General features: G+C 35.4%; 1 protein-coding gene across 3 annotated transcripts in view; it reads left to right on the top strand.

The window, feature by feature from the left end:
- LOC311151753 (metastasis-associated protein MTA3) overlaps window positions 1-14,737 on the top strand; it is a 77,850-nt gene that overhangs the window by 29,856 nt on the left and 33,257 nt on the right. For all 3 annotated transcript variants that reach the window (XR_014616028.1, XM_084202387.1, XM_084202386.1), the window contains exon 6: window positions 473-590. Coding sequence is in view for 2 of the 3 variants with exons in the window: in XM_084202387.1 (XP_084058513.1) it covers window positions 473-590 (118 nt within the window). In the remaining variant the exon portion in view is untranslated. The remainder of the gene's footprint in view (window positions 1-472; window positions 591-14,737) is intronic.

The raw sequence follows: 14,737 nt of genomic DNA, 5'->3' as shown, positions 1-14,737 counted from the left end.
TGATAACCATTAAAAATATTTTTGAAAGCAGGACTTGGCCTATACTTATGTGACAAATGTGATACCACATTTACCAATGCTGTTTTAGTGCCTGAGAAGGGTTTACACAGACAGTGTTTTATTTTTTTTGAGATTAATTTATAATGGAAAGTCAGTATGGTTGAGATACTTATGAGTGCAAACTTGTTAAATTCAGTAGGCATTTAACATCAATTATCTTCAAATCCATTGATATATATTTTTGTGTATGGATCTTTTCATTATTGCTCTGTTCTGACGTCCTAACAATGAGAGAAGTCTCAATTAGCCTTTTAAAAGCACTCATGAAACATCTGTATTATATAAAATAAAGATTCATGTACCAAACCTGTGTTCTGTGAAGTATGCAAATTTCCAAATGGAAGGTGTTACAAATTTGCAAACCTAATTTTAAAAATTATTATGCTGTTGCAAATATGTCTCTTTTTTTTAGGATACATTTTTTTATTCACTGGTGTATGATCCATCATTGAAAACACTTTTAGCAGACAAGGGAGAAATCAGAGTGGGGCCTAGATATCAAGCAGATGTGCCAGACATGCTTGTGGAAGGTAAATACTTGATCTCTGAGTAGTGAAAAAAATAAAAGTTCTCATATTGCTTTATTGCTTATGCTGACTTTCTGAACTAAGCTAATACATAGAGGCAGACAAAGTAAAATGGTAGGTCTAAGAAAATTTATGAACACCAGTAGATCTGATGGAAAAAGAAAGGATACTTGAATAGCTGTTGAAAATATGTTCATTTCCAGTCTGTGCATAGGCATTTAATATTTGTTTATTTAATTATATGCTCTGGTTAGTTATTTAATAGACGCTGCATGGAGAAAAGATGTTGAGGACCAACCCATTTGTAAAATATTGGCACTGTAGTAAAACAAGTGGAAAAGATATTTCTTCTTTCCCTTTCAAAGCAAACAATGCATAGAGAATTCAGGTCTTTGTGTCTTATTTCAAAATATTGCCTTTTTTAAAGCATCTTGTCTGTTTTGTAGCAGGGTTGAAACAACTCTTTCTAGCCTTGGCATATCTTTAAAATCACTGATGTTTTTAAAATTTTATTTATTTATTTATAACCTAGCACAACTACCTATGCCTCTTTTGCTACATAAAACTATTATTTTAAATAAAAATTCAAGTAAATGAGAATTATTTAATACTTGGATCATATTTAAGAAGCACAAGTAACTGTGTCTTGTCATGTTTACAACCGTATTTGCTAATTAAATTTAAAAAAAATAAAAATGTTTCTTTGGAAGTATCTAGATTTAGATACAGTTTTCAAGAGTCATGGTATTTGTTCTTGAAAAAGAAAGGATTATGTAAGAAGAGCATCTCTTGCAGTAAGTCCAAGGAGTTCTGAATGCCTCCAATATATGTATTTGTAACCTTAAATGTTGTATTTTCTAATCATCATGATCTACTTTTTTTTTTTTTTGCTGCTATACTTTTACTTGAACAAAACCCCCTATTATTTCTAATTTCTACAGACCTTATTAAATAAATGTATGAAACAAGAATAATTTGATTTCTGGCAAGCGGCAGATTTTTTACAGTGGATGCTATTTAATAGATCACCTGCATTATTATTCTGACTTTTCATTTAATAACCAGAAATAGACTATAGGAAGTCACTTCAGGTTTGTTTATAAAATGTACAGACTTGTTTCAGAACAGGTTTATGAATAGATTATGGTCTATTGCTATTCTTGCTGTAAAATGTACCTGCCATAGGGAAAAAATAGTCCTGTAGATGTTCATATGCTCAGGAGGAAAGCTTGCCAGAGGGCTCATGTGAAAATGGCTGTCTCCATGTGTGTGAGAGGCAACTGGGAAGTTCTGATCTGATGCCCAAGTACCTGGTTGAGCTGTAGGGTTTTTAGGATAAGCTGGGGTTGTTGTCTGCCAGGCAGGAGGTATTTTTCTACTAAATTCTTCTTTCTTAAATTTCTAAGGACAGAGGTTAGTTATGAAATAGTGAATATTAAATACAAAGGAATTTTTTTCCTGTTCAAGTTTTACTTATTGATTTTTTCTGAAGTTAAAATCCATATTAATTTAAACTAAAGTTACCAAGTTCTTCTGGAGCTTAATGTTGTAAGTCCTTGGTTTAGTTAAAATGAGTAGATCATCTCTCTTGTACATCTTGTACATCATGAAGATAGGATTTCACTGTGTGTTACTGTCTTTTCCTCACACCCCACTAACCCCCAAAATGCAATAAGTGGTGCAGTCTTCTTGCTGCCTTCAGTAGGAAATGATAATCCATCAGAGAGAGAAGCACGAGGCTGCCCAGCCAGGGATCTGTTAGTAGTGGAGCACTTGGGCAGCTTGGTTGGATTAATCTGCACCTATTTCAAGTGGCTGGTGGAAATAAGAGCTCGGTTTTGGGAGGATAAAAATATCTAAATTATGGTAGTTTGGACTGATTTTTTTCTAAGTGTTTCCATACCCCTCTGACCTCCGAGGAAAAACAAAAGATGATTCAGGTGTTGCTGTGTCTTTATGTAAGCTGACAGCCTGGAAGTTAATCCATTCACTGTCAAGCCTTTTCTTTCATAAAAACAAATCTAAACAGTGTTTAAAATTAATAGATTAGTAAAGTTATATTTGGAAACTATGGGATTCTGTAAAGATTTTTTTTATCTTTATGTACATTTTTCAGCCTGTTATATTAAAAGTGGATCTGTATCTCCAAATTGTTATGCTCTAACAGGTAACTCTTTAAAAGTGTAGAGCTGTCCCCTGAAGTTAATAAGAGAGAATTTAGTCAACATCTTTTCAGTTCAGGAAAATCAGAGTTTGTATCATCTAATAATAGTATTATTAGATGATATCAAATAAAAAGCATTCCTGAATTTGTTCACACATAAAACTTGTTCAGTAATCTAAAGAAAGAATGCCTTTCTGAAGGTGGTTGGTAGGCATATTTATATTTACAGAAAATCCCCAAAACAAGCAAAAAAAAATAAACACGTCAAAGATTCACACACCACCAGTTGTTTTATTTTCAAAGTTACTGGCAAATAAATCCAATTCAAATGACTAAAGACAGTTTAGATTAGCTTTCAGAAGGCCAGTTACAACAGGGCTGAAAAGTAAAAAGAAGTTTGACAAATATGAAATTAATTTGTTGTAAATACAGTGATGAATTCTAGCAGATTAAAAATTCAAATTGCTTGCACTTTCTCCATACTAGGATAACTTATGCTTTAGCTGAATAGACTATGGTGTTTTTGTTTTGAATTTTTTTTTTTTTGGTGGAAATTGGACAACTACGTGTGATTTTTGAAGGAATAGATTTTTTTTTTCCTTGCATTGCTATTGCCATTTTTGGATCCTTGACTAAAACATGCTGCCAGCCCAGGTGATTAGGTCAAACTTTGGATAATGCAGCATACCTGCTTCTCCCTGCCCACAGGTGTATTGGATAAATTTATATTGCTCTTTAGTTTTTGAAATAAAAAGAGCATCTATTTTCAAAAGGCTAAAAGGTTTATTAAAATCAAGATGCTTGATAAAATTTTCCAGATTCAGCTGTTCTTTTTTTTTCCACTTTAGGATATGTTGAATCATAAATCCTTTATACAATTGCAGTAAACAAATGTAAGCAAAGTGTAAATTTGGTTGAAAATGCATAAGCCTTGTAAATCCATGCCACTTTTGTTTGTAATGGTGTAGCTAAATCACTTAGATCACACATTTAGTGAAGACTGTAACTTTGGAGAAAGACCAGAGCAGATTTCTTTCCACAGTCTCTTCTGACTTTTGTTGACACCATTCTTGGGAGTAAAAGTTGTAAGATTTGAATGATTTTATGGTTGTGTGAAGTCTTTCGTCCCCCCAGTGCCAAGTGTTACAGTCTGTCTATACTCTAGTTTGGAGATTTTTAGAGTCTTTTTAGTTGTTTTAGATATGCTGATAGAGAGGAGACTGTTCTACAGCATTGACTGAAATTCTGGCTAGCAGGATACCGAAGAACCTCCTTTCTTTGTTTTAACAACACATTCTCCAGTGGCTTTTTCCGTGGATGTGGCAGTTTGTTTCTGCATCTGTTTCCAGCATGGGGTAACATTCTTCTCCTCTGTGCAGAGCAAGGGTTAAAAGGTTTATCTCTGAGAATCAAGAGCATGAATTTGGGCAAGGAGTGTCTTGTTTCTGTGGAGCATCCCTGCTACTCAGTACAGGAGCAAGGTGTCTGGTTCTCTGCCTGTGATGGCCAGAAGCTGCTGTGTGGTGCACTCACCTACAGTATTTGATCAACAACATGTAAAACCTGTGACTAGCAAATAAACAAAGCTAAAAGCCATAAAAAAAGCAAGAACAAAACCCTATACAGTGTTGCTTTAGGCAAGTCATTATTATTATTGTTACTTGGTTACAAGGCATACTTTTATAAATTGTTCTGAATATGATCAAATTGTTGTCACCTTTAACTAGCAGATCTTATTTAGTCATGTTTTGAGATTGCACCCAGGCAAACTAGTTTAGATTCTTGGTAGACTTTTATATAACATTGATTCTTTCTTGTCTCACAGCTTTAAAATCCAAATGTTTTTAAAATTCTGGCATTTCAACCAATGTCTCATGCAGTGGAATAACTGATGCAGTGGCAGGTTGTTTTACATGGTTGGCTAAAAAAGCAGAGAACGAGAGAGAAAAAGTGCTAGCATGGCATTAGGGATATAGTTTATAAAGTAGGATAATGTTTAAGAATGGGAGAAAAGGGAAGTTTTTTTGCTCTGTAGGAGTTCTTCTAATGCATTGTTTTTCCTGACACATGCCTGTGCTGCTCTTTCTGCCTCATGCATGCCATCATAGGCCTAACTGCAGCTGTCACACAATTTAAATGCATTTGCACAAAATAAAATGCATGACGGCTTAGTTAAACAAACACAATTGAAGTCATGTTGCAAATAAGGAAGCCAATTGTTTATAGCAACCTCGTTGGCCAAATCAGTAATTTCTTAAGTAATGCTTACTTTCATTCATTCATGGTGTTGTGAATCAAGTGGAAAGGCTGCACCCAAGTCAAAAAAAGGTCTCCTGTCTGTCAAATCTCTATTAAAACTTCCAAAGCAAAGGGTATTTTCTAAACAAATAATTTTATCATGACTGCATTATAGGCATGATATGTAAATCTAGTGAAACAGTCTGCAGTAATTCTCTGGCAAAAAAAATCCCACCAAACAATTGTATTTTTGAGAAAATTATTGCAATTTGGAATAACAGTTTCCTATGATTTTTTAAAAAAGTAATTTATCAAAATAAATTTTATGACATGGCATTTGATTTTGTATACCAGGATGTGGTAGAACAGTGTGGTGCTAGGCAATGTAAGATGTTTAAGTATTGAAAGCAGGATTTTCAAAAAACCAGCCCAGCAGTGAGGAAGGACCATGCTGAATCAGACCATCAGCTGTTTATCCCTGCAGGAAATCTTGTCACTTGGGGTTTGCTAGTTTTCTTAAAATTTGTTTGAAGCCTGTTAGAAATCCAGTAGGCTGTCACCTTGAGCTTCCTTGTGAACTTCTATGATCCTTTCTCAGTACTTCAGGATTTTTCTTTATAAAAATCCTGTTGACCACTGTGTCTTGGTTGCAATTTGGATTAATTTGGCTAGCATGGCTGTGAGCCTTGACTGTGCTTAGTTGCCCACATTTTTTCTTTAGCTCACATTCCCTCCTTCACACCCTAGGTATAACACAACTTGGTTTGAGCTCATGTATCTCGATTAGTACCTGTTGTATTCCTGAGATCCTGTAGAAATCTGGAGAGGATTCTTGTCCAAACTCAAGTAGCTCGTTAGTGTTCACAGTATAATTGTTCTCTAACCTCTCCTATAGATGCATCATTTGAAGGTGTATCTTTTAGATCTCTCATTATGCATGTGAACCCCTCCACGTCTGTCCAGTCATCACAAATGCAGAAAAGTAATTTGATTTCTCTTCCAACAATTAATTTGAATTTCTCTCGTTTGCTTCCTTTTTTAAATAGATTACATTGTCAATGTCTTGGACTCTTTATAGACCTTTTGACTCTATTGATGGTCTGAGAAGACTTTAGTCATTTTAATGCCCTCTGAAATGTGGACAATGTTGTAGCAAATAGAAGGATAAAAGAAAAGTGACAAGAAAAAATTAACCCCACATCTAGTAATGTGCCTCAATGACAAGGACAGTTTTTTCCCTCTGTGATGTGAGATGTCCCTAATTTTTTTTCTAGCTGAAGTGAAAATTACAGCATATGAAAGTACCTCCTTCATATCTTTGGTAAGTGGAGGAAATTTATTTGGGACTGAAGGGGCTGAGAGGAACAGCTCTGTGGGACAGCCCTGCCGTGCTGGCAGCCAGGGAGGGGATGTCAGCCAGCACCGCAGTCTTGCATTCCCCCAGGCAGCATCCCCAGCCAGCCCTGTGCACAGTTATCTGAGCAGGGAAAGTGTTTATTTTTAAAAGTTTTTTTTAATGATAGTGTGAGATTTAGTTAACTAAACAGATTATTTAACTATCTGTTTTTTTTTTTTGAGTTTGTTTATATTTTTTGTAATTGTTGTATGTCAATCTGCCACTAAATGTGATTTTTTTTTTTTTGTTAAGGTTGGGATTAAATGTGTGAGATGGTATTTTTGTTTGGACTTAGATGTTTATTAGTCTTTATTTATATTATAGTCTTAGAAGTTGTGAGTTCTGTACTATTCTATTAATTATAAAATGGAGTTGTATTTCTCTTTTTATAATGTTTTTAAGGATAAATTGTTTAATTAAGAAGGTATACTTAAATTATTTTAATTTTTAACTTAAACTATTTGTGACTTGTAATGTGGATTTTTAAATTTAATTATACAATATTACTTAAACTCATGAAAAAGAAGGCGAAGAAAGTGAAAAAGAAGGATTAGCTTCTGCTTTAAAATTTCTATCTTGTTTTATACATATTACTATATATCTTAAATTTTTAAACTCCAAGTTTTTTACTGTGATATTGCACACTTCTATTCAAACTACACTGTGACCGTGATTGCAGAGGTCTTAGGATGAGGGAAGAGATGAGAAAGTTGACTCCATGCTCAGAAGGCTTGGTTTTTTATTTTATGATATATATATATTATTAAAAACTATACTAAAAGAATAGAAGAAGGATTTTATCAGAAGGTTCAGCTAAGAATAGAAAAGGAATCAATAACAAAGGTTTGTCTCTGACTGAGACAGTCTGGACGGCTGGACTGGGATTGGCCATTAATTAGGAACAACCACATGAGACCTATCCCAGATCCACCTGTTGCATTCCACAGCAGCGCATAATCATTGTTTGCATTTTGTTCCTGAGGCCTCTCAGCTTCTCAGGAGGAAAAATCCTAAGGAAAGGATTTTTCAGAAAATATCATGGCTACATTGCACACTCATAATCTCAGTTTTATCATTCAATTTTGGAAGTTTTCTCTATGGCTTCAGGTTTTCTTGGGTTTTCTATCTAGTGTTTTCTTGGGTGTCAGTGTCTGTTAGCAGAGAAAGTTTACAATTCTCAGCAGCTACGGCTCCAAAGGTGAAGCATCTGCTGTGAATGATTCCTGAACTCGTGGCCTGGGAGCAGCAGCTCCTTTGGGGGCTCACGGTGCCTGCTCCGAGTGCACAGCGAGTCAGGCAGAGCCAGGCTGCCTGGGCAGGGTGGAGCCGTGCCAGAGAGGGACATGGGGTGATGGATGGATGCAGGAAGGGTCAGCGTGGATGTGGGAAATGAGTTTTCAGTTTCCCTGCGGAGGTGTGTGGCAGGAGCCAAGCGGCAAGGCATTGACAGGGATGATGTGGAATGATTCCCTTTAAAGGCTTATCTGGAGAACTGGCTGCTGGTTCTCATAGAGTGCCCAGTGCAGGGCTGTCTTCGTGTTCCTGTTTTAATAGCCTGGAGGGTGATCTTAGACTCACATGCTAATGCTCCCCTCCCAGCTGCAGTCCTGCTCCCAACCCCTGCTGCTTATCTCTTGCGTCTGGGTTTGAATGGAGACCGTAGGGAATTATTTATGGAGTGGGGATCCGACACAATTGGGTTATCTCTGGCCATTTAAAACAATACAAAGAGTGGGGAGTGGGCAAGGAAGAGGAGTACCCCCTGCTAAGACATACAGAAGAGGAATTAGAGTCTCTGAAATGGAGGAAGAAGCACCCTGTAGCAAAGTTGTTCTGTTCAAAGCATTTTTTTTTTTCTTCTAGTAAATAAAATTGTAAACTAAATGCTGGAGTCCCTCTTGCACACCTGAAAATACCCGCTGGGTGCCCAGAAATAGCGCTGGCTGTGCAGCTGATTTAATCTTTGAAGCCAAAGCATTTTAGAATTAAAGCAGTTCAATTAACTGAGTGCTTAATAGGAAGAAGGGGAGCAGTTAGACCAATTTAAGCAGCAAATTTTGGATGACACACAGAGAAACTTAAAAGTTTTTAAAATGCTTCTGTTTCAAAAAAGAATAAATTAATTTCTTTAAGGGTGGTTTCTAAAGTTTTCACTGTTTTTGTGCTTTTTACCAAAACTCCATTGTATGAATATGTTGTTTTTAATAGACCAGACCTACCAAAGGGAAACTATTTAACTCAAAGTTCAAGCCTTTCAATGTTTGGGAATATCGGAATTGCTGGATTTTAAGTTTAAACATGATTACAAGTAAAGAGGCAGATGAGAAACTCATTTACAATCTGTTTGGATTTTTAATATAATGAAAGTTCAGGGTTGCTTAGACTTGGAGTGTTGTGTTTTCCGCTTCTATAAATGCTTCCCATATAACGATTTTTTTTTTCTTTTATTTAATTGATAAAAATATACCTTAGAATAGTGAAACTCGACTGTAATCTCATGGGGAGGGATCTGTTCTGTTACTTTGTGGTACATAATTCTCCCATTTATTATTTGAACCATTGCTGAATTTGAAAGTCACTCATACAGCCAGAGACCTGCAGCAGTCATTTGAATGGTGCATCTGATTCTCTTGTCAAAAGTCTGTGTGCTGGCTTATTTCTGTTAGTGTTGATGTAGTTGCAATGCTTTCATGTTGTTGTGAGAAGATAATCAGTCCTTTTTAAAAAAAAATGTTGATATGAAATATTTTTAAAAAGTTCTTTATTCAGATATTTCAGTCAAAAATTGGACAGCCAGATACTCTGAGGACAGACTAATGTGTGTTTGTGAGGAATATCTGACAGGATAAGCAAATATTGTGTCTTCATGTCCTAGTGATTTCCAGAAAATATGGTCTGTAATTTGTGCTAAGTGATCACTTTTTTGACAGTTGCTGGATATTAACTGGACACATTACTACAGTAAGTAGTTCTTAAAAATAAAGTTCAGAAAATATTACCTTTTTATTCCTGAGTTCAGTGTTTCACAAATATATCTGTCTAACCTTTTGTATTTAACTGCCCATTAAAAAATCATGGGGCCTCATCATTTTGAGGCCATGTTAGAGTTTCCTTTGTGAGTGAAACAAAGTGCTGTTACAAGAATAAGTAAGTGGAATTAAGTAAACCCAGCTGCCTAGGTGTGATCAAAGGAAGAGCTGCTTCTCTTGTGCACCCACAGAAGGTGACAACAGCAGCACCTTTAGGCTCTTCCATCAGCAGTATGTGAGGGAATGGTTTTTGTGGAAAAAGCTGTCAACCATAAAGTTATTTTTGGATGGGGTTGAGGAACTAGTGAGTCTACTGGCTTGCATACCTCCCTTGTTCTACATACAGCAAACTGGGAGTTCACAGTCAGTGTCTGAAACCAGGGTTCTTGTCAATTCAAGATGACTTTATGGGATCCACAGAGCAGAAAGCTAAGCTCAAAGTCTGGAATAAAAAAATACCTTTAGGGCAAGTACAAAAGGAGATGGTTATGCCTAACTCAGGTTTGCTTCTAGATGCCTAGGAACCTGGTAGAAATTGATTTCACCAAGTTCGGTGTGAAATGCATTGGATTTTTATATTTGACTGAAAATCTGGTAAATCAGCAGCAAAATAAATGATAACTTCAAAATATTGGTTAGAATCTTGGTTCAACTATAAGATGATGGTTTTCTATTTCAATGCATTTTCAGAAGGAATGCACAGAACAAAAGATATAACAAGTAGATTTAGGAGTTCCTGTTTGGGGAAGCTGCAGTAGAACACGAAGCATAGCAGGTGTGATGGTGCTAACCCAGTAAGACTCACCTTTATGGTCAGAATAGAAAAAAAATGTTGCTGAGACTTATTAATCTGAGCTGAAAATGGATATTTAAAATTGATCAGATATTTAGGTGAGATTAATCTCAACAAACAATAAAATTCCTTGTTATATATGCTTAAATATATTTTGTTCTCAAATGGGATTTTTGTTGGTTGCGCTTTTGACTTTGAGTTAACATGAGCTTTTTTTCTATAGTACCTTTTAAAAGTAGGAGCTGTTTCTTGAGGGTTAGCCAATTTAAGTGTGGTAGTCCCTTGTCAGATTTGAAGAGTTTCTTTTAAGTTTGTACAGTAAATTTTTCATAATTAACTGTCAAATGCTTGATTATCACAATCAGTAAAATACACTTTACAATGTTGTTCATGTCAGATTTTAATAGGATTATAATATCCTTTACATCACTTCTGCCAATCTCACTTCTAGAAAGCTGAGTTATTGATTTTTGTGCTGGACAATTAAAAGCACGTTGATATAATTTTATCAATTTTATTAGAAATTAAACAAAACACATGTAAATGGCCTCTTGATTCCTGTTTTCAGGAAGGAATTTGCTTCAGCCCAATCATGCATTTGCAAGGAAAATCTGTAGTTTAGGGCTGCAGCCACATATACTACAGAAGCTCAATTAGGTGTTTGAAGCTTAGCATTATAAACCGTAGTGTTTTATGAAGTGTTTTCAGTAATGTTATTTAAAAATACTTGTTGCCTTCTGGTCCAATTTGTTGAGGTATTAAGTGCATGTATAATTTTGATCAAACAGAACAATGTGGTCATGGAAATTTCTGAGCTTCAGTTCTCAGGTCATTCACAACTCCTATGTTAGCAGTCGAGGATGAGATAGAAGAGTTGGAAATTGTGCTGTTTATCAATTGGGTTTTACAGAAGCTGCTCAAAAGTTGAGATGAGTTCTGTGGGTTGTCCTGTTTGGAATACTTGGAGTGGGTTTTTTCTGGTGTTGTTGGTTTCTTGTTCATTGGTTGCTTCGAATTGTAAAAGCAGGTCTGCCTTTCTCAACTTTGATTTATGCTTGAGGTCAGCCAAGTTTTTGGTCTTTGGAAAAAAAGAGCCATGGTGCCCTGCTGTCTGTAGCTCCTTGAGGAACCTTAGGCTTCTGTTACTGGTGTTCTGTTTGTTATGAAGCTCCTATTTCTCTACAGCTTGAAGGAAATGGTTCAAGTGGCCCTGTGGTTGCAGCGCAGCGTGAATGGTCTGTGCTGCCTGTTGGTGTGGCAGGTTGGGCATGATTGCTGTCAGAAAGATTTTGTTGCTAATAATAGCTGTAGAGCCTTGGCTGTGATTGTTCAAACACTAAATGAGTTCTGCCAGGTAGTCAGCCTTATGAAGGGTACAGTTATTTATTGTGTGCTGTGTATGTGCTTATTATCCCCATGGGCGCTCCAATCACTTTTCAGGCAGCAACATCTTAGTGTTTAATTGACTTTGCTGGTGTTTTCTACCCCAGTAACTTCACCTAAAAGGACTCACTGTAAGTTCAGATGTTTGTTTCTTTGCTGTTTTTACTGCAAGTCTGATTTTTCTTCTAAGTTTATTCTGTAGAAGATGAAAAAACAAATAGCAGATGCAGATGAAATGTGGTTTTTTTACATTTTAATAAGTCAAAATACATTTAATCATAAAAAAAAAGTTCTTGTCTAAATTGTTTTGTTTACATTTATTCACACAAAGTTGGGTTTTTTTTTTCTCTTTAGAATGCTTAAGTAACAGGGAATTTGCATATTTTTAACGTTAGGGTTTAAAAAAAAACAAAATCCACAACCCAAAACTGCAGGACCACAGATTTAATTTTAATTTAGTCAGGGTTTTGGTGTTGGGGTTTTTTTTTGATTGTTTGTTGGGATTTTTTTGTTTGGTATGTTTTTGGGGTTTTTTTTGGGTGTTTGTTGAGAATAATGTCTCTGCATTATAGTATCCCTTTTTCAAAAGCAAGTATTTTAAGTACTATTAATATTCATATGTAGTATTCTACTGTTATTTTATTTACACTCAGAATCATTTTTACCATGCTTTCCTGAAAACTATTGCCTCATCTGTTGTTGTTTCAGGAATTTCAGGAAAACTGAAAACTGTTCTGTAGGGTTTTGAGACAGAGGCAGCCTCATTTGTTCCTTCCTTCCAGCACTGGGCACTTCCATAAGCCAGGCATCCTTGATGCTGCATTATATAGAAGTTGGTCATTAATGTGTGTTTGCAGTTCAGTTTATTCTGAGCTCAAGTGCAATTCTTGCTGTTAATTTCTAGGAGTTTAGAACATGATGAATTTAAGCTCTGAGCATTTTGTGAGTGCTTGTCTTTTGATCATCAGTGATTAAATTACAAGTACTGTAAAAATGAGAGGGCTTTAAGGTCATAGGAGGCAGTTCTATTTCAAAAGGGATTTTTCAAGAGCAGAATGATGAAATGTTTTTATACATTCAAGCTCTAGAGGATAAGTAGTAACTGGACTGTGCATGTTTTATTGGCTTTAAAAATGCCCAATAGCAGTTTAAATGCTTGTAGACAAGTAACAGGCCTTTATCACATGATGTATTTAATTTATAGTCTCTATGCATAGCCTGCTTTTCATTTCTAGTCCTTATACATGTCTCACATTCATGAGTTTTTACCATGAGATTTGTGCAAACATAGAACTCCTTACCTGAATAATTGAAATCTGAATATACCTTTGTCAGGCAAGCTAAGGCAGAGGGGAGATTGGTTTGAAATTGAAAGGTAAACAAATTATTTTTCTTTTGCCTGCACTTATCATCTAAGCTTTCTCATGTTATTTTGATCAGAGGAGTTATTTGCACATAACTGCTTTATATTTTCTGAAGAATTAAGTGTAAATTTTTGAATTTTTCTTCTGATTTTTTTTTAATCTGCACTGGTGAGAATTTCAAATGATAAAAAAATTAAATAAAAATGAGTAATAAGAATTTTATGCAGGACGAATATGCTGACTCTTTTAGTGAGGAACTAATGTACTTTTCATCCAAGGAGAAAGCTAAGATTTTGCATTAGACAGGCTTAATGTCTGGAACTTTCTTCATATACAGTACAAGAAAATTCAATGTGATTCTACTTTCCTCCTCTGCAAGTTAGAGAAAATGTTTGCAGACTGTCTAAATAGCAGCCTGAGAATGTGATTCATGAACTGAAATTTCATTTTCACTGATTTGTTGCCTATTTTTACAACAATGGTGCACAAACAGCGCATGAAACTATGTTCAAAAAACCATTTAGGATTACCTGCAGGTAGTATACTCCCAAAGACTTCTGGCAACAACCTGCTAAATGCTTGATCTGCTAAATCCGTATTTCAGTGAAAAAAATTTCGTCGTGTTGCATGCTAAACTCATCTAGGAGAGGATAACAACCAACAAGTACCTCTCTTCCTCATCCTTGCAATGTTAACTGAGAGATATTCCTGTTCCACAAGTACAAAACTAAAGCACAGAGGTGAAGACTTCTCATACATGTGCTGAGCATTAAGAATATGAGCCTTCACAAATGCCTTCACATTTATCTGCTTAAGTGTCTGGTGAGTCTGAGGAATTGACGCACACATCAAAACTGGCTGATTTCAGGAGGTTGGATGGATAAATGAATTTGCTTACTAGGAGGAACTCTGTGGTTGGAACTCTTGGTCTGGCATCCAGTTCTGTCCATGGATAGATTTACTGCCTTACAATGACCTAAACCCCACAGCCACAGATTTTCTGTCCCGTGGAATTGAGGATCCGGCAGCTGGCACCTCTTGCTTTGCGTATCCTGAAAGCTGGACTCATTCAGCAAACTGGGCACTGCAGGTGTTTAGTATGCCTGTTTGAATTGAATTCACAGCTGAATTACTTTTTGAGAAGAAAAATAAAAAGGTTTTTTTTTGAAAAATAGTGCAAATCGTGCAAGATACAAAAATTAAACTTTATATATCAGAGGTGTCTTTAAAATCAGATACCTCATCAACTGTTTTTAATTAAAAACTAAATTTGTATTGTTTCATTGTCAATCATTTTTAAAATAAAACCTAACGTATAGATTCATATTTCAGTCAGTTACTTAATAATATATTAGATTGCATTATTGTTATGTTTAAATTCAAAGAATTTCACTCTAAGAAGCTGTTTATATTGAAAGTTATTTTCTTTTGGTTGGACAGAAGAAGAACATAGAGAATCATGCTGAATCTGATGTGCTAGTTGTCTTTGGGGTATTTATCTGCAGGAAGTGAAATCTAAAAGACTAGGTAGATCTTTAATTTCTTGAACTTCATTTTAAATACAATTGGTTTGCTTTTGTTTTGTAAATTTTTTCTTCCCTTTTTTTTTAGAGCGGCACATCATGCTCTCATTTGTCTAAAATGACTAACTGAAATACAAGACTTTTAAACTTTTTTTTCAAAAGAAAAATCTTACTTTTTACTAGAAGAGACCCATGAGAAATAAGGAATTGAATGATTGATGGAGAGTAAACAAGATGTATTTTTGACCATCTACTAAAGT

The sequence above is a fragment of the Fringilla coelebs genome (assembly GCF_963513975.1).
Source record: "Fringilla coelebs genome assembly, chromosome: 3".
Lineage (NCBI taxonomy): Eukaryota > Metazoa > Chordata > Aves > Passeriformes > Fringillidae > Fringilla > Fringilla coelebs.
The sequence above is the reverse complement of the archived record's forward strand: the minus strand, read 5'-3'. Positions and strand labels throughout refer to the sequence as shown.